Source organism: Panicum virgatum, chromosome 8K, assembly GCF_016808335.1.
Source record: "Panicum virgatum strain AP13 chromosome 8K, P.virgatum_v5, whole genome shotgun sequence".
Classification (NCBI taxonomy): Eukaryota; Viridiplantae; Streptophyta; class Magnoliopsida; order Poales; family Poaceae; genus Panicum; species Panicum virgatum.
The window spans coordinates 42,316,206-42,339,224 of NC_053143.1; the positions used below are offsets into that span (position 1 = coordinate 42,316,206).

General features: G+C 48.4%; 2 protein-coding genes across 2 annotated transcripts; both read right to left on the reverse strand.

Moving 5' to 3' along the window:
- Positions 1–3,347: 3,347 nt before the first annotated feature.
- LOC120644738 (putative disease resistance protein RGA3) lies at positions 3,348–7,713 on the reverse strand. Its single transcript, XM_039921430.1, has 2 exons — positions 6,990–7,713; positions 3,348–6,208 (listed from the first exon to the last, which is right to left on the reverse strand). Exons 1-2 carry the CDS (start codon positions 7,323–7,325, stop codon positions 3,863–3,865), a joined length of 2,682 nt encoding a protein of 893 aa, XP_039777364.1. The 5' UTR covers positions 7,326–7,713; the 3' UTR covers positions 3,348–3,862.
- Positions 7,714–14,059: 6,346 nt separating this feature from the next.
- Positions 14,060–19,484, reverse strand: LOC120644739 (formin-like protein 5). Its single transcript, XM_039921431.1, has 3 exons — positions 18,453–19,484; positions 15,601–15,896; positions 14,060–14,711 (listed from the first exon to the last, which is right to left on the reverse strand). Exons 1-3 carry the CDS (start codon positions 19,349–19,351, stop codon positions 14,365–14,367), a joined length of 1,542 nt encoding a protein of 513 aa, XP_039777365.1. The 5' UTR covers positions 19,352–19,484; the 3' UTR covers positions 14,060–14,364.
- Positions 19,485–23,019: the final 3,535 nt, after the last annotated feature.

Below are 23,019 nucleotides of genomic sequence, written 5' to 3' on the forward strand. Positions count from 1 at the left end.
GAGATTTTCAAATCTGACCCATCCCAGACATCCCCTATGCTCACATTCTTTTGATCAGCAATGATATATAAATTCCAAAACTGGGTAGCTACGCCACACGGGGCTTGTGACGGCGGCTGCTGTAGCGGAAGCAGATGGCCAAGGTTCCTGCAGCAGTGGTGGCTAAGTTCCGTGCGTGCTGCGTGTGGGCGTGGTGGTCTGCGTCGCAGCGATAGTGTCTGCCTGGAATGCGAGCGGGCAAGGTGGCGAGGTGGTCTGTGGCGATGACGGCGGAGCGGCTCCTAGTCGGGTGGCCTCGTCCTCACCCTGTCTCCCTGTCCAGTGGTGGTCGCGGCGCGTCCATTTGACTGGGAGGCGGCCAGATCTCGACTTCGATCTAGTTTTCTGCCGGATTAGGGGACCGGGCTCCATGGCTGCGTGCTGCGGTGGCAATATCGCCGGGCTTCATGGCACGGGCCGTCGGTCTCCCGTCGATGTTGCGGCTGCGACATGGTGGCTCCCTCCACTCCACCATTGGCACCGGCGCTTGGCGATGCACGGTGCTATGGCAGAGTCTGGTGGTTGTCTGGTTGCATGAGTTCTCAGGCGAAAGCCATAATCAGTTTCGACTGGTACCGGCGACGACGGTGCAATGTTGCATCGTGCTCCTTGTTGAAGGCGTTGCAGTGAGGATTGCGACCTCTAGGAATTCTCCAGGTGAAAACCAAAGAACCGATTTGCAGGTTCAAGCGGCGGCGGCATCTTTGCGTCGCTTTCCTCTTGAGGTGCCATTTTGGAGTTCTTGGAATGATGTTATCAGATCTGTTTGGAGGGTTCGAGGTGCGAGGGAGCACAAAAAGCAGCTGGTAGAATAGTCCTGGCCTCTAAAGTTGCAGCACAAGAAGGTTGAAGTTAGAGTGTAGAAGAAGTTTGAGCTTTCTTTTTTAGCCTCTTTCTTTCTTGTTTCTTAGAGGTGTGGAGTCTAAGTGCTCATGTATCTTTTGGCTACGTGGTCGGATTTGTTTTGCTGTGGTCGTAGACATTCACTTGTAAATGTTCAAGACCGGATAATTTCCTTAATTAAAAAAAATGTGCGGGTACGCACGTACATGTTATATCTGAGTGTTGCAAAACAGTACTGATCGCCAGAAAATGGAGTCTAAGTCAAGGAGTACTACCGTAGTAGAGACGGTCAACGCGAAAACTGGTCCACGGTGCGCCTCCCACGTGATGCACTCCCCCACGTCCGGCCTAGGGTCCGCGGTCCACCCCATGATCTGCCCATCCTCGTGGCCGCTCCACACCACGCTGCGGCCGGGATCCGCCTCGAGGCAGAGCGCCAGAGGCGTCCTGCGCAACTCTCGGAAGGGCGCGGCCGCCTCATCACCCCAGCGCTGCCGGGCCGGCGGCGCGCAGAAGGCGTCCGCGAGGTGCCACGCCCTGACCCCGGCCTCGCCCGCGGCCTACAGGCAGGGGCCGCCGCCGCAGGGCGCGTGGTCGCGGCAGCAGGCGTGCGCGCGGAGCACCACGCGGGCCAGCGACTCCCGGGGCGGGTGCGGGCGCAGCTCGAGCTGGGGCAGGCGGTCGGCGCGCATCGCGGCGCGCGCGGGCGGGCGGTGCGCACGGGAGGCCGGGGCGGCGGCGAACTCCGGGAGGGAGCCCGTGTGGTGCGGCCCCGAGGGTGGGGGCGGCAAGACGGCGGCGGCGGAGTGGGAGGGCGCGGCGGGGTAGGCGGAGGGAGTAGCTGGGGTGGAGGAGACGCGGCGGCTGCGGCTGCGGCTATGGGTGGTGCGACGGTGGCGGCACGCGGCGGCGCGGGGAATCGGAGAAGAAAAGGTGGGCGGGGGTGGCGGGTACGTGAGGCCGGGTGACAAAAAAAACCGGGATCGTCGGGTGGGTGGGGCCAGCGGGTATGCGAGACCGGGTGACAAAAAGATTTGCTTTTTGGCAGAAATATTCTCTAACTCACAATTTTTATGGGTCTCCACCCCCTTCGACCCTGACAGGTGAGTCCGACGTGAGGGGTAAGATGGACTCGATTTAGATGAGAAAAATTTTCAATTATTTTCGATTTTTATAATATATATATATATAGATGTGCTTCGCTGGCCTCAATAGGTCACCATGGTTGCCAAAGAAACCGTCTCTTGAAAAAACTATAGTCTCCTCTTCAAGTCCGCAAGTGGCGAGGATACGTTCCACTGTGCGAGGATACAAGGCAACCTAAGTTTGGATTCATAGATATTAACGTATACTCCTTGATTACAAATTATAGTTCGTTGATTTTTTACCCAAAATTTGACCATTCGTATTATTTAAAAATTTATAGAAAATATAACTTCGTTTGTTGTGGTTTGTTTCATCAACACAAGTTCTTCAAAAATAACTTGAATTTAGTTATGTTTGCATAATTATTTAAATAAGATGAGTGTTCAAATTTAGAGTAAAAAGAAAAATCAAACGAACTATAATTTGAAATAGAGTGAGTACCAAATTAAATGAGTATGCACGGATGCATCTCATACCGGGGAAATCTATTTGTCGCGCGCGCTGCTGGCGCGCGACCTGTCGCAGAAGGGGGCGGCGCGCCCGCCGGGCACTGTACGTCTTCTTCCTCACTATCACGTGAGCGTGATGGCCGCGGGTTGGGGGAGGGGGGTGGCCGCGGTACGGGGGTAGTATGTGGGGGGGAGCGGCCGCCGGCGAGGTCGCCGGCGGCCGGGGTTGTGGCGGGTGGCGGCGGCCTTTAGGTTCCGGATTGCCGGGGCTCCAATGGCCACCGGACCTAGAGGAGGGGTTCGGGGGTGGCGGCGGTCCGGCGGTGGTGGCGGGTTGGCCGGCGGAGGGCGAGGCGGCGCGGCAGCGCCGCCGGGCGGGCGGGGCCGGACCCCCGGTGGGTGGTGCCGGCGGCGGGGGCGAGAAGAAGGCGGCGCGGCGGCGATCGGACGGCGCGACGGCGAGCTCAGTTGGTGTTGGCGGCGGTGGAGGGCGGCGGCGGCGAAGCCGGCGGGGGCGCCGCCGGAGCCTGGGAGGTGGGGGACGGCGGGGGAGCGCGGCGCAGGGCGAACGGCGGTGACTGCGATTGAATCGAGCGATGAATAGACGCCCCGTCTCATACCTGACCGCGCATATCTCTCGTTGCCGCTGCTCAAGGTCCGGGCATCCGGCAAGGGCTCGCTTCGGCCTTCGGCTACGCCACCCGCGGCCTCAAGATGCAGCCCCGCTCTCCCTCCCCGTGGTCCAATTCATGACGGAATATCTACAGATTCCAAATTAAAGTAGATCGATCGATGCCGGAAGCAGTCAGGCGAACGGAAGGCGCTAAACACAACGCGATCTATCACAGCCAACACGGATTTTGGTGCAGCAAGCGCTGCGTTTTCTGACTCTGTATTCTGAATATAATAACAGTGCGTTACAGAACGTGGCCTCGAGGCCACTGCACCTTGTGCCATCCCACAAGTCCGGATCACGCCGCGCAAGACGAACTCGCTCCCGCGCCAACAGAGCGCGCGTCGAGCAACAACAACAGCACAGGAACGAGTAAAACAGACTCTCTGTCCATGTGCAGACTCGACAGGATGAGAAAAACAAGAAGCTAACAGACTCGACTATGACCAGGACGCCTAGTCTTATCAAACAGTGGAGCGAGGGTGTCGGTGGCGCAGTCGAAGCCATATCCCGAGGCCGACACCGGCCGCGGCAGAAGGAGGGCAGATCGGAGGCCGCGGCGCCGCGGCGGTGATATGAGCCTCGGGCGTCCGCCTTGCTTGTCCCGCCGATGCCTGGAGCCAAGCCGAGCGAGCGGCCCCATCTGCTGACTGCTGGCCACGAGCGCAGTCATGTGCTGTTTTTTAGATTAAAGCCATGTGCTGTTGGATCCTCATGAGCTTGTACGCGCGTCGGCCATCTGGAGTAGGGCTGCATTATCCCGCATAAGATTTTTTCCGTCAAGGTCAAATCTCTTGAGAGATCTGGGCAAATTTGGTAGTGGGTGGATATTTTTGCAGTTCCCAATAACCAAACTCTCAAGCGAAGCTAGATGCTCCATGTTCTCAGGCCAGATTGGAATGTTACGCAGAGTTTCGCCAACCAAAGGGGTTTCACCACAACCTTCAAGATTAACTTTCTTGATGGACAGAGATAATCTTGGTAGTGACAGAATATTTAGGCAGTTGCTGATACTCAATTCCTTCAGGGATGTTAGCAGCTCCATGTTCTCAGGTAAAGAGGTCCAGCTAACGTAATCAAGTCTAAGCTTGCACAAATTAACCAAGGATTCCCAAATCTCGGGGCAAGGGTCTGTTCCCTTCCACTGACAAATTTCGAGTTCCTTCAGGGACATAGGTAATCTTGGTAGTAACAGCATATCTTCACAAAAGCGTATCTCCAATGTCTCTAGCGATGCTAGGCACTCCATGTTCTCTGGCAACGAGCTCCAACTGCAGGTCGTAATTATAAGCAATTTAAGATTATTCAATGTACAAATCTTACTGGGAGGACCAGATGCACTGCATCTAAAGAACTCGAGAATTTGCAGGTTCTGTAATTTGCCCCCCGATAACCAACTTGGATACGACGATCCATCGTATTTATTGATTGTCAACTGAGATATTTGGGATGGTGGGCAGAGTTCCTCTAGGACTTCCTTCTGTGAATCTGGACTCTGGTTGATGGATCTTGACGGCCCATCTCCCAAACAGCTGATCGTACGGCGTTTCTTTGACTTTCGGACATCCTTGTTTTCCTCTGGTGGGCTATCATTATCACTTTCCCATTGCAGTATCAGTCCATCGAGATGTACCTTTTTAGCTAGTTTTGCCTGTCGAGCTTCGTCCTTGCTTCTAACATTTTGGAGTCCCTCGATTTTCAGGGTGTCACGAAGGCTGTCCAGGTGCTCCAGCTGTTGTATTTCATAACCACTTGCTTTCCAAACTGAGAAAGTATCCAGAGTTCGGAGCAAAGTCAACCTCCCAATGTTAGGTATGTCGAAAAGGTTGCCCATTTCCTCATCAGGGAAGGACATGTAACGCAAATTGACAAGGTTGCACATTTCCTCACGGGAGGACGGATGAAGAACCCAAGAAGATGTGCAATAAAATATCTGCAAATGGTAAAGCTTGGTAAATTCGTATGGCAGAGTCAGAGTCACATCACCATCATCATCATCATCATAGGGACCAAGACTAAGATAGCGCAGATGTTTCAGATCACCAAATTTTGGGATCTTTTTGCTGCCTTTATGTTTTTTATAATACACATGAACCACCCGCAGCTTCCTTAAAGTCTTGAACACAAGTTCCAAATCTTTTTCAGTCATAGCAGACATAAATATAGTTCGCAAGTTCTCCAGCTTCAAAATCTGCTCTTTCAACACAGTTTCATTGTAGGACTCAATAAAGAGATGTCGAACTTGATTGTGTTCAGGAATTTCACTCACAATTCCCTCCTCTATTCTATAATAGTCACTTCCAGCATGTCTACTCACATTAATATCTGGCCTCCAATCTTCCAACAAGTCATGGAACAGATCATGAATTGTGAAGTATCTCATGTAACTACTGTGTTCTTTTGGTTGAATAAATGAGCATGACAATAAAACATCAAAGCAGTCATGACCAATAATTTCCATATCATTATCTGCTCCACTGGCGGTCTCCAAAAACCCTTCTGCCATCCACAGGCGAACAAGCTCTTCTCGCTTCAACTGATATCTTCTGGGAAACATTATACAATATCTGAAACATTGTCTGACATGCTCCTCAAGTTGTTGGTAGCTCCACCATATAGCTCCCATAGTACCGTTTAACAAGTCACGGTTCAGGGTCCTTCTCCAATGATCAATATCTAGATTTCCCCTTAGCTGTATTGCAACCAGTCTTGCTGCCATAGGTGATCCTCTTAGCTTTTGAGCAATTGCTTTCCCCACAATTTTGTGTTCTTTCAATTCTTTCCCCACATGGATAGCAACTACTGTTGGCCCTGGTTCACCAGCGGCAGGTGTATCATGAAGCATTCCTCTTATTTTTTGGACATCGTTATCTCGGCCAAACACAGCAGGTGGGGGTGTTGGAGCTGTCTTGTATATAGTAGGTCTATTTGTCATTTCGAAACTGTTGGCTGGCGACTTCTCCCATGAAAGAAGTTCCAATCCCTCAGTAATTAGGTCGTCTAACTTTTTTATTGCGCTGGACAACTCCTGTCTGGAGGAAGGTTCAACATTGAAAGCCTGCGAATGCAAGTAGAAATGAATTTAAGAAATTTACTCTCCATTTTCAGTGCCAAATGCAAACTGGTAACAACATTCAATCATGCATGCTACGGTTCACGACCATGAGAGTTATTCCGTCAAAGAATAGGCCTAGGATAATTAGCCGTGATAGAAAGTAACTGTCAGTTCTACAGTCTGACCAGTCGGAGGGAACAACACCCCTCCGACCACCCCTTTCGGATGCAGATAATCCCTCCATTCGGCTTCTCTTCTTTCGGCTTATTATCTCTCGCTATACTTATGAGCCGGCGTCCCACCAGACTAGATTTATCAGTTCCCAATACAACTAAAACCTTAGGCCTAGCTCAATCTAAAAAACTAGTTTGATAGGAGAGGGTTGTCCCACCTTATATTGACCAAGGGCGGAGCCACACACATTCTAATCTCCGGGTGCAGCCCCACCTAGAAAAATGTCATAATCACTAGTCACTCCTAATTTTTCACCATGTTTCCTTGACTATCACAAGTATGTTATTATGTGTCGCAAATTCCCCTCTAGATCCGCCTCTGTCCCTAACCATCAATTTTTTTTGTTCGACTAAACCAGTAATTTTGTGTGTGCAACCAGTCCTGCGCAGGCGTACTGTTGGACAAAAAAAAATGAACTCTCAGAAATAAGCAATTCCTCACAAGGTATAGTAGTACAACAAAAGGACTATATTCTCAAGTCTATCCACACAATCGCGCACGGGATATTCAGCTATATTTTTTTTCATAAAAGGTGAAGAGAGGAACAAACCTGCTTTGTTGGTTTGGCAGATCGATGAACAGCTCGAGTTTTGAGATGGTGATAATCAATGGCGTCAAGAATATCTTCGACATCATAAAAAGCAGACTTGAGCTTCTTGGTCCAATTATCTAGTTTTGCGAATTGAGGACTACTACTACTTGCCTCAACTTTTTCAGCCATATGCTTCAACCGCAAAAGTTTGCTGTCCAGTTTCTTGAGCCTATCTGATGAGCGAGAGCCGAGGCAGGACAAACTTTTGTTGAGGAGCTTGGAGATGATTGGAGAGACAAGCCAACCTGCAGTCAAGATGCCCCACCCTATCGCAGCAATACTCACCGGATCCATTGGAAGCCCTCGGAGGTGGTAGCTAGCAGACTTGAACAAGCTATAAGGATAGATAGCTTCAAGTCGTTGTGGGCTGTTTTATGCAATAGCAGGTGCGGATGGCAAGATAACTAGATAAGGTGTCGAGGCACATTCAAAAGAGGAGGCTTCCTTTCAATCGCAAATTGAAGTGACAAGTCAGCGGTCTTCATCCCAGGGGCACTACTACCGTCCACGGGATGTTTGGATCCATTCCGAACTCTCTGATTGGTCATGGGAAACAGGCACAGGTCATCACATTTAGGTGCCACGACACAAGAGGAAGCTTCCTCGCTACTTGCAAAATGAATAATAGTCATCGGTCATTTTTCCCAATAGCTCAAATTGAGAGCAGTACACATGTTTAGTTCTCAAAGTACCTATCATGCAGTGGAGATTTTCATTGGGCGGGGGGGGGGGGGGGGCCATGGCCCCCTTAGCCCCAATGAAGCTCCGCCATTGCTCGGAGGTGGTAGCTAGCGGACTTGAACAAGCTATAAGGATAGATAGCTTCAAGTCGTTGTGGGCTGTTTTATGCAATAGCAGGTGCGGATGGGAAGATAACTAGATAAGGTGTCGAGGCACATTCAAAAGAGGAGACTTCCTTTCTATCGCAAATTGAAGTGACAAGTCAGCGGTCTTCATCCCAGTGGCACTACTACCGTCCACTGGATGTTTGGATCCATTCCGAACTCTATTGGTCATGGGAAATAGGTACAGGGTCATCACCATTATTAGGTGCCACGACACAAGAGGAAGCTTCCTCGCTACTTGCAAAAGGAATAATAGTCATCGGTCATTTTTTCCAATAGCTCAAACTGAGAGCAGTACACATGTTTAGTTCTAAAAAAAATTCTACAGTACTCATCACATCGAATCTTCAGACATATGCATGGAGTATTAAATGCAGTTGAAAAAAATAATTCATTACACAGTTTAAAAGTAAATGAAGAGACGAATGTTTAAGCCTAATTAGTCTATAATTGAACATTAATTGCCAAATAACAACGAAAATGCTACAGTACCAAGACCCAAAAATTAGATCGGGATGGAATCGTTGAAAGAAAGCAAAGAGACCCTACGTAGAAATACTACAGTGTGCCAGCTGCCCGAAAGCAACACATCCAATGCCACTTGACGAGAAACTTTGTGCCTTTGCCATCCACTCCCTCTGTCACTGGTACAGAAACGCTCATTAGTCCCGGTTGGAAAACCCCCTTTAGTAGCATTTAGTCCCGGATCAACCAACCGGGACTAAAAAGGCTGCCAGTGTTACATATCGAATTTTTTCGGATCGGAATGTTAAAAAGTCCAAAAAATATGATTTTTTAAAAAAAATTTGTGATAGTGCTGTAATTTATGCACTTAAGTAAGAATTCTACATTCTAAATTCCTTGTAAATAAAAATTTTGACTTAAATTAAGGAATGTTACTTTGCTAGTGTGAAAATAATTGGATTTTATTTGAATTTAATATGCCTTGTTTATTTGAATTCGAGTTGGATTTAAATTTCTTGGTTAAAAATTTGTGTGAAAATTAAATTGAGGTGTGCCCCTCAACTCAATTTCAAATGCTAACTCTTGAGCGGGATTTAATTTGAATTGAACCATTCAAATTAAATCCAAACCCAAACAATGCCCTAACCCAGTCCCAGCTAAACCCAAAACCCAGGCTAACCCAGCTAGCTATCTCGGCCTACAACCCTACAGCCTGACCTGCGCACTCGGCCTGCTCACGCGTGCCGGCCCAACCCCGCGCTCGCCAGCCCGTTAGCGCGTGCGGGCGCCACCAGCCCACACCACCGCTTCTTGCCCCTCTTCGTTTCCGTCCGCTGCCAAGTGGACCCCACCTGCAGCTTTCCCCTTCCTCTTCTCCCTCGCGAACGCCGCTCTCCTCCTCCGCTCCGCGCCAAAACTATGAAACGACTGAGCATGAGCCCTATTGACATCACCTCGCACTCCCAAGCCTCACGTCGTGCGCGCCGTTCCCAGAACCCTAGAGCGTAGCCGTGGGATAGCCGCCATGTGTACCCGCGCGCCCACCGAGCTGCCTCGGGCAATCCTCGGTGTTCGTGCTTTGGAGATGCCCCACGCTAGACCCAAACCCTAGTGCCTTGCTATAAAACCCCCCTATCCGCCACCTCCAAACCCTAGAGGGTTTCCCCTGATCCGTCGCCACCAGCAAGGAAAGGAGGAGGAGGAGGGGAGGAAGAGGAGGAGGAGGAGGAGCTGGAACGCCACCATCGGAGGAGCACTGTCGCCAAGCCTGCGCCCTGAACGCCGACCACGACATTGCTATTCATCCTTCACCGCACCGCCTCACCACCACGACCAGCTCGTCCTCCCCAGGTTGCTAGGTAAGACCTCTGATGGGACCTCGGATGTCGCCTAGAGGTAGGTGAATAGACGAATCAATAAATTCTGCAATTTTCATCACTTAAATAGAATGTCAGCACACTAACCGATCAGACCGGTCAGGCAGATCGGTTAGACCGGTCTAACACTTAGACGCTGAGCAATCTGGGCAACCGGTCAGACCGGTTGGAGTGACCGGTCATACCAGTCAGTTGCAGAACCTGCACAAATATCAGAGTAATCCCCTCCTCGAGCTCTAGCACAAGTAAAACTTGGAATAAAACTTCTGCAGGTGATATCAAGCATATTTCAAGTCCCTGCACACATAAAGAAACAACACACCAAAGTAGATCGATGCGGTATTACAAATAAAATGCTAGAACACAAGTTGTGAGGCAAACCACAAAGGAGACACGAGGATTTGTTTCCTGAAGTTTAGATTCACCAAAGTGAATCCTACATCTCCGTTGAGGAACTCGTTGGGCATGAGTCTCTTTCAAATCAATCCCGTGACTTGGGTCTCTTTTAACCACTCCTCGTTTCCACTATCTTGATCCTTTCCACCAAGGAGGCAAGATCATGCCCGCGAGACTTGCTGCTGCTCACCACACCGTCGGGAGCTAGCCGGCGACGCCTAGCCGTCTAGAAGGCTCACATTCAAGAGTAACAAATGCAAATTAAAACTTTGACAAAACAAGAGTGCTCAAACTATGGTTGCTCACTACAACTCGAAATGGAGCTCTTACAATGATCAACAATATCATACACACTCCTCTCTCAAGCCAACCAAAGAATAGACAATCTAGTTAGTACAACTCACAAAGAGTGTCGTGTCGGGGAGAGCTTGCTGGTCAAGAAAAAGCTTTAGAAAGCACAAGAGAAGCCAAGAAACCAGCAGCCCACACAAGAGGGGGCTAAGGGGTATAAATACCCCGCATTCAAAAACTAGTTGTTGCTCCTGTCAATACACACCGGTCGGACTAGTCCCCCAGACCGGTCAGACCGATCTTTTCAAGAACTAGCTGTTACACCCTGGACCGGTCAGACTAGTCCCTAGACCGGTCCTCCTCTGAAAACTAGCCGTTGGGGAGGACACTTGGATACTCCGGGTGCCGGTTCGGGTACTACGAACAAAAGTTCGGACACCCGATCCCCCAGCCTGGATACTCCGAGATTAGGTCCGGATACTCCGGACTTCAGTTCGGCCACCCAATCCCCTGAACCGTTCAGACCGGTCTGCATGGGACTGTTAAATAATTAATTCATAACATGAAAATTCTTTTGAATTTTAATTGCACAGGTAAAACTGAAAATGCAACGATAGAGATAGATCGTGCCGAATACATTCAGACATACAACACCTCCAGACACATGGAAAGATATATATTTTACATTAAAATTCAGTTAGTATGGAAAATGGTGACGGCGGGCTGCGGTTTACGGCGGCTAGGCACGTCGGGCTCCTGCAGGCGCAACCAAGGGGAAAGGATGGTCCTAGGGCTCACTATGGAGGGTTCATCGGCAGCCAGAAGCAACACGGCAGCAGGGAGAGGTGAAAAGGGCGGACGGTGGCGCTCAACGTGCGGGCTCGTGGACGGAGTGCTCGACGCGATTGCGAGGCGTTGCAGGAAAACGTCAAGGTCGTGTCGTGCTGTGCTGCTTCATCGATGTTGGTGTATGGGCACCGGCTTGGTGGAGTTCCGGCGGCGGCGGCTCCTCCTTCTCCAGTCCTTCTTCCCTCTGCTTCTCCTCCTCTTGGCGGCGGCGGCAGAAAGGGGAAATTCCCCTGGGGCTCTAGGGTTTTGGGGCAGTGGCCGTGGGGATTATACATGCGACGTGCTAGGGTTCGGCGGGCCCGGACATCGAGGAGCGGCGGTGATGGGATGAGCGCATCGCGGGGGTACGTGGCGCGCATCCGGGGCTCCACAGCTAGGGTTTGCGGGCGCAGATCGGGGCACGGGCAATCATGGCCGACAGTAGAGGCAGGTGGTGGCGTCAGCTAGGCAGGGGAGGGCCGTCGAAGAACGCGGGCAACACGGGTCATCGCGAGCCGGTGAGAGGGTGAGGGGAGTGGTTGAGAGGTACGAGATAAAGCTGACAAGTGGTCCCCACCTGTTAGTGGCTTGTGTGCGTGAAGGCTTAGGGGAGCGGGTGGTGCTTAGTGCTGGTTCGTGCGGGTGAAGTGGTGAACGGGCTAGCGCATAGCGGGCCGGTGTGGGCCGCACGGCGCGTGCGCGGGTTGGGCCGCTGAAAGGGGGTTTTGGGCCGGTCGGGTTAGTGGGTTTGAGCCCAGACCGAGTTAGGGTTTAGGTTAGCTTTTTTGTGTTTAATTTGAATGGCCTTTTTCAAATTAAACACCACTCAAATTCAAACAAAAGTCACTCAAAGAAGTTTAAACATGGTAAGAGCAATAAAATTCAAATAAATTCCAAATATTTCACATTAGCAATAGGTCCTTATGTTTATTTTGATTTTATTTCCCTAAGAATTTGGGAGAGATAGCATTAACACTTAAATTATTCTATCCAATTTCACTCTCAGTCAAAAAGTTTTTAAAAATCCACATTTTTAACAATATAACATTTCTTAAAAATACAGCTTGTTACATTTATCATCGCCGCAGTGGCGTCTCTCCTCGCCGCCCCCCGTCTACACCGTCGCCGCCTCCATCCCTGTCTCACTCCACGCCGCCGGCCAACATCACCTCCGTCCCGGGCTCCCTGCGCGGCCTCGGCTTGCTGCTGCTCCGTCCTCGACTGGCAAGCCGGCAAGGATTTCCTTGCCAATGTAGGAGAGCCAAATCGAGCCTACACTGCAGCGAAATCGGTTGGCATCCACCTCAAGTTCGCGTGCGACGAATGGCTTGCTTGTCCTGTAGGAGAGTTGTTCAGTTTGCATCTAATGCCTTGTCTTGGAAATTTGTGTTAGTTACTTGTGCTAATTGGCAAATGGAAGATGAGGTTGATTGTTACGGTTGCAATTTAGCGGGGAGGGAGGTAGAGCATATATATCCTTATCTAAAGGGATGTTCAGGACTTCAGGGTGAGCTCGGGCATGGATTTTATCAAGAGCATGAATACAAGATGAACGGAGAAGGAGCTGCAGTAGAAGAGAGGATAGAATCGTCTCTTCAGATGGGAAAAAGATAAAGAAAAGAAAGGAAAAGAGAGAAACACCTGAAATGAAAGAATTCGCATATCCAATGTGAAATACTGAAAGGCTAACCAATTGAGTATCAAATATCGAAAGGTCGGCGAATTGAGACCCTTATTCTGAAATTTCTTGTCTGAACCAAACCTTTCTCCCATTATCGTGGCGTGCATGAAGTTAACTATGATTGAAAGCCCGAGTTCCATGCACATAGGCACCGCGGTCAACATGCCGCAAGGCTCGCAAGGAAGTTGCAGCGCATGCGGGTTCGCCGCATCACTCCACAAGGATGCTTGCAGCTCATGCGGACAAGGGGCGCCATGCCGCAACCCGCCCCGCTTGCGAGCGCTAGCTGCCGCTGTCGATCTGGAGCTCCGCGATCACGTAGCCCTCGCCCCCGTCGACACCGATGAGGCCGACGCCCTCGATGTTCCGGATGGCGGGCATGGAGCCGGGGCGGTCGGGGACGGCGCACGGCGGAGGCCGTGGGTCCCGCTCCCGCCCGCGTCCGTGCCGAAGCGGCGCACCAGGACGAGGTGGGTCTCGGGCGGGTCCGGGCCGAAGCGCGCGCCGTGGAACGGGGCGGCGGAGAAGCGGGAGAGCAGGCACCCGGGGCCGGCGGCGAGGATGTAGCCATGTAGGGGTACCTGTCGGGCCGCGCGGGGTCCGGGTGCGCGCTCCGGGCCGCGGCGAGCACGGCGACCCGCGGCGGCAGCGCGACCGCGACGGAGAAGTCGGCGGGGTCGGCTTCGGCGTCGTCCCCCGGCTCCGCGCCGGTGGAGGCGGTGGCGATGCGGGGCACGCGGCCCAGGATCACCCCCGGCGCCGCCATGGGAGGGCTTTGGTAGGGCGTTGCTTCGCTTCGGGCGGGTAGGGCGCACGCGAGGTGCTCGATGGTCTGCAGGCCGAAGAAGGCATATGCGCTCAGCAGCCCATGTAGATGTAGGCCCGCTTTGGTGGCTTCTGCTGTTCTTTCTTCACTTTTTTTTTTCTACATCCACGCACGTAGTAGTGAAATTTCTGGATGAAAACATTGCAACTGAAGATAAAATATTTTTTTAAAAAAAGTTGGGGATAGGACCGACCCGCAGTTGGGGACTTCCAATTTTGGTGAAAACGATTTGTAAGCAGCGATTAGGAACCTTCATTTCATATGAAAAAAAAAGATAAAATGAGCTGATTCACACCACCTGGGACGGAAACTAATCCTCATGTACAAACAAGCCCTGTGCTTCCACTGTCAGTAAGAATGGGTACTAAAGGCACAGAGTTCTAGCTGCTGAAAAAAAAATTTCGTAGTCATACGATGCTACAATTGCAGGCTTGCAGCAATGTAATGGACTCTTTCACAACCCAAAATATCAAAATTTACATGGAAGAGAACCGTTATTTGCCTTCCATATCAATTGAAACTGATTACTCAACAAAGAATTTCTCAAACCGAACCAGACAACCAGTCATCCTATGGATTCACCATTTATATGTAACATACACGGTTCTATCAGGGTCAGGTTCTCCTAGTCTAAATCGAGCTCCTTTCTGCTGTTTACAGTCACACTCTGCTTTGACTCGGGGTCAAGCATGTCCAGGTCCCATGCCGTGGCCAAGTAGCCATAGAGGACCCAGGTCCGCTCCCCCTTCCCGTCTACTTTCACCAGCATTGGGTTGTTGCCCTCATCAGCGGTGGGGGCGATGCTACGGATGCGAGCCCAAGTTGCCCGCCCGTGGCCTTGGCGCTCGAATAACTCAACAAGCTGTGATGCTTTGTTGAGACCGTCGAGGCTAGCTGGAAACTTCGCTTGCATGGACCTGTGCCCATCCTTCCCAGGCAGTGGTTGCACATCGACATCGGCAAAGCCCATTTCTGGAAAACATATAACAGTTGGTGAAGAACATGTCAGTTTTTGATCGAGAGAGCAAAATCATTGGAATATTCAAAGATGTTTGGTGTTGACATGAATTATCACCCACCCAAATGTAGCATTACATGGAATGTGGAGGCATCACTAATCAAAAGTGCAATCCGACTTTTCTATAATTGAACAGTTGAAACATTCTGAACCCTATCATGGAGATGAGAAAGATTTGCTAGCTTATCAAGGTCTATCCATTCTGCAACAGGCACAAAAACACAACAACAAAAAAGCCTTTACTCCCAGAAAGTTGGGATAGGTAGGCTAGGGATGAAACCCAACAGGAGCCACACACCAAAAAAAAACAGAAAGGAAAAAATATTATAGTATGAATAATAATAATAAAAGGAGAACCATAGCCTCCAAATACAAAGAACATCTGTACATATACTTTCGCAGATCAAGGCTACAGCCAGATCATGCTCTGCTACGCAAAAAGAGGGAAGCTATGGGTTGCTGACTGTATCTATACTAAGCTTAGAGGAAATTTGGTGTAGCACCATAGTTAGCAAACCTGCTCCTTTTGGAATTTTCAGCAGGTGCAACAAACTATGTAAATACAAAAACTATCAAACAGAAATTCTGGGGATCCAACTGTTACCCAATACATTTTTTTGACTTTATTCTTCATTTCTACCTCTACAAAATGCTTGGGTAGACTGCCATATCTTTAAAGAAAGCAATTAACAAAGTTTTGGTCAAAACGATTTGCAGACAATTTATCCCTCCAAATGAATTAAGAGAAGGCAAAATATCTAAAGCTCTGAAGATAATATATTAATCAATCAGAGGTTCAGAACTACCAAGAACACAGTGACAGAGCAAGCATTGAAGGAATACCTCTCAGCTTGCTCTCCAGCTCTTTATTACTCATGACATCCTTTTGCCCGTCGTTCTTTGACTTGTATGTGTTTTCAATTATCACTGTTGGAGGCCATAAGATAAGATCTCCTTGATTGGCTTCAGCGGCGGCAGTAGATAATGCTTGGTAAGCGGTTTTGAAAACAGGGGCTACGGAGTAATTCCAACCCATAAGAACACATAAGGCTTTGTGAAACCCTAGGTGATCAGCACGATGCTCCGCATTATTTGCATGGTATGCATGATTGAGGAGCGCATGCAAATCTACAGAATCCCTGTAATCAAATCATGCATACAACCAACTTCAATGGAAATTATGCACAAAAAATTGTCTTCAGAAAATTAATTCACAGAACCCTCTTTAAAAGATTATCAATTTATAGCTGATTTTGTATGAACCAAACAGTGAAAAAATCTCAGAAAAGTGAAATAAGATACAAAATGTTTGTGGAACTAAGAACAAAAAAAAGAATCCAAAAATGCCCATAATAGTTGTTGAAACAAATAATGGGAGTAAACCCTAGTGGCATTCGCTTGGCAATCTCATAGTTCCAGGTAATAATGACAAGGGGAGAAAACAAAAGGCAAGCATTCACAAAAAGAACAAAAAATGTGCAACATGTAACTGTGCATCTTTAGGTCCTTAAAGGCCGTGGCTCATATTAAGCCGTGTCCTGTGGTTATATCTTCAGAATGTAGTAATTTTGTATAAAGTAGTTTGAAACCAGCATGGTTTTCATGGCGTCACCTAGGCGACAAGGCGCTCCCCTTGTTTTGGGCTAAGGCGCCACCTTAGCCCGCCTAGGCGGCTGGGCCGGTGGTGACTCGCCACACCTCGCCTTACCGCCATAAGAACCATGGAAACCAGTGAAACTCTTGTGAAATCCTCCAATGTATGTATCACATCAAAGTACACATACATGTCTCTTTTTCCAAATAGCAGTCCAAATAAAACTTAATGCACGAAATGCAGGATTAGCCATTTTTAGGCATTATGCCGCACAAATGGTTAGGCAAATAGCAACAGGCAGAACTGAGCCTGGTAAGCGCTTTCTGTGCTAAGTGAGCTTACCAAGTTAACCAGCCAGAAGAGGAACCTAATCATCGATAATGTAACCAAGAGGGATGAAGCTCAAATGCTAATGAATTGTTCAATGGCTATCATCTCAACATCCTTATATTGGCTCTGAGACCAATGAGGTGTGTGCTTTGCGGAAGCAACTCATCATGGGAAAGCCCTTCATGGAATCAACCCATGATTTTGATAGGGGTGACATCATTTTTATACTTCCACTAGCATGTGGTATGAGGAACAAAATAGAAATGGACCTATCCATGTCATTCCTCAAACCAAACAAGTGTGCTCAGAGTTTGCATCAATGGATCGTCACTATCCCATTCCTCAAACCAACACTTACAAAAAAATAATTATCTTCACTCTTCAGACGTCAGCGCTAATAGAAATATTTCCAACAATCATTGAATGAGCAAGGAAATGTTGAAACAACCAAAGGAAAATCCAGAACTTAGGGATTTCTCAATTTGAGATGTCTAGTATGCTATATGCTACAATGCTGGTATATCAAGTTTGTTTAGAAGGCCAATATGACATTGCATGTTCATTATAAGATAGCAGAGTTGAACTAAGAAAAAAAGTGATTGACAAAAAGTTTTTAAATGTGTTTCAGACAGAGATCAAATTGAAACCCAAGGATCCCAAGAAAAGTTGCCAAACTTCACATTTCTAATGTACAATCATTGTGTAGCCCTCAAACCAATAACAAAGCCTTTGTCCCAAGGAAGGTGGGGCAGACAAGAGCCAACCAAACTAGAGCCAAATAGAAGACAGGTGAAGGAGAAGGGCATGGTTTTTAAGATACTACAGTGAGGTGTGGCAAACCACCCCCTTCCAAACACCTATTTGGCCAGCCAAGGCAACACCTTACCAGCCTGATAAAGAGGCAAAATGCAGCAAGGAGGAGAAGGGACAAAGAGTAAAAAAGATAAAAGAAAAAACAGGCAGAGGAAGGCAAATAAACATAATCAATCATGCAAGAAGGCAGAGGCAAACAAATGATGCAACCACAATACTGAAGAAGCCAAAAAATTCTGGCAAGAGCTTGAAGTATGTGAAGAAACATGTACTGCACAAACTATTTGGTGAAAGTTTCACCAAGTAGTAGTTCTATGACATCAAACATGGCAATGTAACTATTAGGAACTGCAAACAAAGGCCAACCAAGGATTCCTTGTTTCAATTCATATTTAATTGACTCTCTACCTAGATATCTTCCACTTATAGATTCCTTGTTTAAATTCACTTTTAGTTGACTCTCAACCTTGGTATCTTCCATTTATTCTACTAACAGTACACGAGAAACGCCAAACGGTATAACTTCATTGATTAGCAAACTGGTACATGTATACAAAAAATAGACAAATAGAGAAGCTAACCAAGGAGAAAGATGAATGTGGAAAAAATACCAAACATCGCAGAAATACATAAACAATCTGTGGAAGTGCCATTCCATGGTAAATCCAAAAGGTCGAACATGACAACAGTCTTTTTTTTCAACTGTTAAGATTATCTAACACTAATCCAAAATCATTTGTTATATTTTGCCCCCTTCTTTTTAGGGGAAGAAAAGGTGCTACATGGAATCCAGTGTCCTAGTATAATGAAATACTACCAACAACATTATGTTCACGAATCATTTATCATGTATCACTTCCAAAGTTGCTTGGTATCTAAATCGAGTTTGAACTTTTTGCACTCAGCTAACCAAATGATTAAACCAACAAAGCAAAATCATTCAGATTTTTCAGCATACCTTTGACAGACAGGGCACTTCAGCTGGGAAAGCTTCCCATTGGCCCGGTAATTCTTCTTATCTGCTTCGTTCTCATTCATCAGCTTCACCATCTTAAGAAAGGAGCTCTTCAGCGCCTTGGGGTCCACCCCCATCTCTTCCACCTTCACCTCCTTCACCTGCTTCACGGCACGCCCCTCAGCCTTCTGCTGCTGCTGGCGTCCGGAGGATTGCCCAGGCGCGCCACCATTGGCCTGATCCTCCCACTTCCGCTTCGGGGCCGGCATGGGAAGCAACCCAGCAGTGGGCAGGATCGCGGGCATGGGCGGCGGAGGCGGAGCCCACCGCTCGAAGAGCGGGCGCGGCTGGAATAGCGGCGGCGGCGGTGGGGCCAAGAGGTGCGCCGGTATTGGCAGCGGTGGCTGGCGCAGCTGCGGCGGCGGCTCGTGCGGGAGCGCGAAGTAGGTGCGCACGGTGCCGTCGGAGAGCGTGACGGTGCGGCGGTCGAGGTCCTCCAGCCCGTACGGCGGCGGCGGCGGGATGGCCTCCATCACGGCCTCCACCGCGGCCACGGTGAGCAGTGGCCGCGACGGGGGCAGGGGCACGGGCGGCGGCGGCGGCGGCGGTGGCAGCAGCGGCGATGCGCCCAGGGGTCGGTGCGGCGCGGGGAGCAGAGGGGACCGGCGGGCCTCCCCGTTGAGGTTCGGGGCAGGGTCCGGGGGCGCGGGCGCCGCACCACTGGTGGCGGTGGCGGCGGCGTCGCCGGGGTGGGAGCGCTTGTTGTTGGGGTCGGCAGCAGACGAGGAGGAGGAGGACGCCCTGGAGGGGGCGGCCTGCGGGTTGTGCGCCGCCGCCGCCGCCGCTGGCGCCGCGGGTGGAGGCATTGGCTTGTGCTTCGGGTTCGGGTTGGCGGCCTTCATGGCGGGAGGATTTCTAGGGTTTCGCCGGGATTGACTCCGATTTGGGGACGGCGGAGGGTGGACGCACGCGAGAAAGAAGGGCGAGTCCGTGAGGGAGGTGGAGATTTGACTTTAGCCGAGTGGGGAAAGTGTTGTGGGGATAATTCGAGTTGAGCAAGGGTGTGATATGGAAGAATTTTAAAAAAAAATGATATGGAAGAGTACTATTCCTCTCCAAATTTTCTAAATTTGCCATTATTTCACTGAACTTTAAGGATTGGTTTGGTTTTAAATGCAGTGTGGTTATTGTGCTTGCAATTTGCTTCATTGCATAACATCATGTTTAAGTAGAAGACAGTGTGTTTAAGGCAACGTTTATACGACAAGACACTAGTTGGCAAGGTATCGTGGCGACACTTAACCAAAAGGTTTGAGGGAATGAAAGGAACTGCACGAAGGATAACGTTAGATCTGCCTCTTAGCATGACGATGGCAATGGTAGGGTTAAATTTGAAGTGGAAAAAGTAGTTTATGGCCGGTGGGTAATATCAACAAGTTCATCACTTCGCTTGGTAGTGTAAAAAGGGAGGAGATTTATTACGTCATCGGAAAGGAGTGGTCTTTTTATGTTTCGTTTAGATTAGTCTTTAATTAGACTCATCTATTGTTGTGGTTATAGTCCTTGGACTTGCCCATGTCGTACCGACTTTGGTCTTATAAGAGGTTGGTGTCCGCCACACCTCACATTAGAGGTTTATAAAGAATATTTAAAGTAGTAGATTAGAGTTGTTCTTTGTTTCACTCTGTCAAAAGAGAATATCAATATTTAGTGAATCAATGGCATCTTTTTCATCATATTTCTTACTCCTTTTTTCAAGTTGAGCTTATTCAGAATTCAGCAATGTTCAAAAAAGCGCTAGGCGGTATCTAGGAGGTGACCCACCGCCTAGGGATTATGCGGGATTAAGTGGGGATTAGGCGTTTCAAGGCGTTTTTCTAGGCGGTACAATATAATACGTATACTTCACCATATACTCTAAAAAGAAAAGAAAAAATAAGGAATTAGTGGGCTTTGAATGGAAAAGAAAGATCCAAAACAGCCCAAATAGCCCACCAGCCCACCTCCCCCACCTTATCTTCCACTCGTGACCCGTCGTCTCCCCGTCACCTGGTTCGACGCGACGACACCTCCCCGTCGTCCTCGACGCTCTCCCTTGCCTCCTCTGCCCCGCCGCCCCTGCCTCCGCCGCCACCGAGGTTCGTCCCTCCTCCTCCTCCTCCTCCTCCTCCTCCTCCGTGCACCTGCCTCAACCTCCTCCGCCGCCGCCGCGCCCATCCCCCGCCTCCTCCGCCGCCGCTGCGCGACATCCTTGCCTCCTCCGCCGCCGTAGGCCTCCTCCTCAGCGCACCTGCCCCCAACCTCCTCCTCCGCCGCCGCCCATCCTGACCTCCGCCGCCACCATGGGGCGTCTAGGGGACCGCCTACCCCCTAGGCCAGGCGGGACCCCTCCGCCCAGCGCGTAAGCGCGCTTAGGCGGCCGCGGAATTCCGCCTTTTTGAACATTGGAATTCAGAAAATAAAGACCGTGTATATATAGCATGACATTTGAAAGGCACGGAGTAGAGAATATACATATAGAAATAGGGAAAACAGTAATGTAGATTACAACTGTTGTCACCATCAAGAGGGGGGTAGGACATCGAAGAGGATTTAAGAGAGGTAGGCAAGGGGTATGAGATAAAGTGGCCAATTTAAAGTTCTCAGTATATATGGATGAAAAAAGCGAAACTAAAGTTGTCTCATTTTTCCCTGTGGTGGCAACTGGCAACAACACAACATAACGTTAAATACCAAATGAAGAATTGTATTTAAAGAGTATATGATATTCACATTTCAAGGTATTAGGTACCTCTTCCCTTAGGATATGAAGGTTTAGCATATATCTCAATAAGGATCCAAGTCTTTACCTTTGGCACATCAACAAACATATCATATATATATATATATATATATATATATATATATATATATATATATATATATATATATATTATGTCTGTGTGTCTAAAAGACTGTCAAGAAAGGCCACATGATGCTATAGACAAATAAAGGGGCAATTCAGGGGTGGAAGTTAATTTTTGTGAGTTGCTTAGTAAAATATTCTCATTGTAATAAGGTAGGCACTATGTAAATCTAGAAAAGTCTTAATTTGTATAACCAATATTTGCTGAACGTATACTTTAGGTAATCCTATTGTCTATATCGGTTTTCTGATGATTGAGGAACACTTGTCAAATTAGGTTACCAATCTTGAACAATATGCATTCAAAATAGTTTGGTTATCTTAACTAGAGTTTAATGCGTTACTATCTATGATTTATGGTTTCAGGCATGTTCTATGATGAAGACACATATACCACTTAGGTTGATCTTTAGAAGCGAGCTAGGTGCATCCTCGATTCATGCATGTACATTGATATTAAGTTTGACCAACCATAAGAAAATATTTTTTCCTATCACATGATCACAATTAATGCACTATGAAATATTTTCATCATTTGCTTATTTGAAGTGTTCGGATGCTAATATTATTGTCCAAAAATTTGACCAAACTTAGGACTATTCAACTTATGAAAAACTTTAAAAAAGTCTTTATATTTAGGTAAGGAGGGAGCAGCAAAGTCCTTACATTTAAATAAGAATTACTTTTAAAAGTCATTTAGGACGCAGAGAGTATCGAAAGAACATCATGTAAAGTATGCACTAAATTATCACTGAACTTAATCCATGTCAAGAAACATAGTATGATTCCGAATTACCGTGGCAGCTTTAAAAGTTCAAATCAATACTCCTATTAGACAAATACTCCTCCATCCCAAATCATTAGTCATTTTGAAATTTATAGATATATAAATTTTGCTATGCACCTAGACATAATATATATCTAGATGCATATAAAAAATTATGCATCTAGAAAAGTCAAAACATTTAATAATTTGGGAGGAGGTAGAAGGTAGGACCTGACCAAAACACCCTAATGGTGTCTTCACTCTACCTGTCATACACACAGGGCCCTCAGCCCCTTAGCTCATGCAGTTGTCCAAAGCTGCAGTTCGTCCTTATAAGCTCGCAAAGCAACTTGGAGTCTTCTATGAGTTCTATTCGACCTTCACCCATTCTGGCCCAAGGTGGGTGATCGGTGATGTAAATTGGCCAATCTCTTCTTCTTAATGCAAAGATATGCAGCTCTCCTGCGTGTTCAAGAAAAAAATAATTTGAGAGGAGGGAGTAGATATCACATATATGAGTTTGCAGGTTTCAGGAAAAGTAACATTTCATATGCTGTGAATATATAGTCAAGCTTCGAATTTACTTGCCAGATTTCATCTTCGAAATTCGAAATCTATGTCTCCTGGCTTTGCATTTCACTGCTAAACTAAACTCTTTGAGCTGCTGCAAAACGGGCAAGAGAAACTCCTGCCCGCCGCATCGCCGTCCACTCGTCCCCTCCCCACCCGAGCCATCGATCCAACGGCGGTCCCTTCCTCCCCATCCCCGAGCCCACCTGCCAGCCTCCAACCCTACCCACAAAACCACCCCCGCACCCTCCCCTCCTAAAACCCTAATAAACCCTCGCCGCCTCCCCCTTCCCGCGCCGCCAAATTCCTCCCACCTCCTCCCTCTCCCA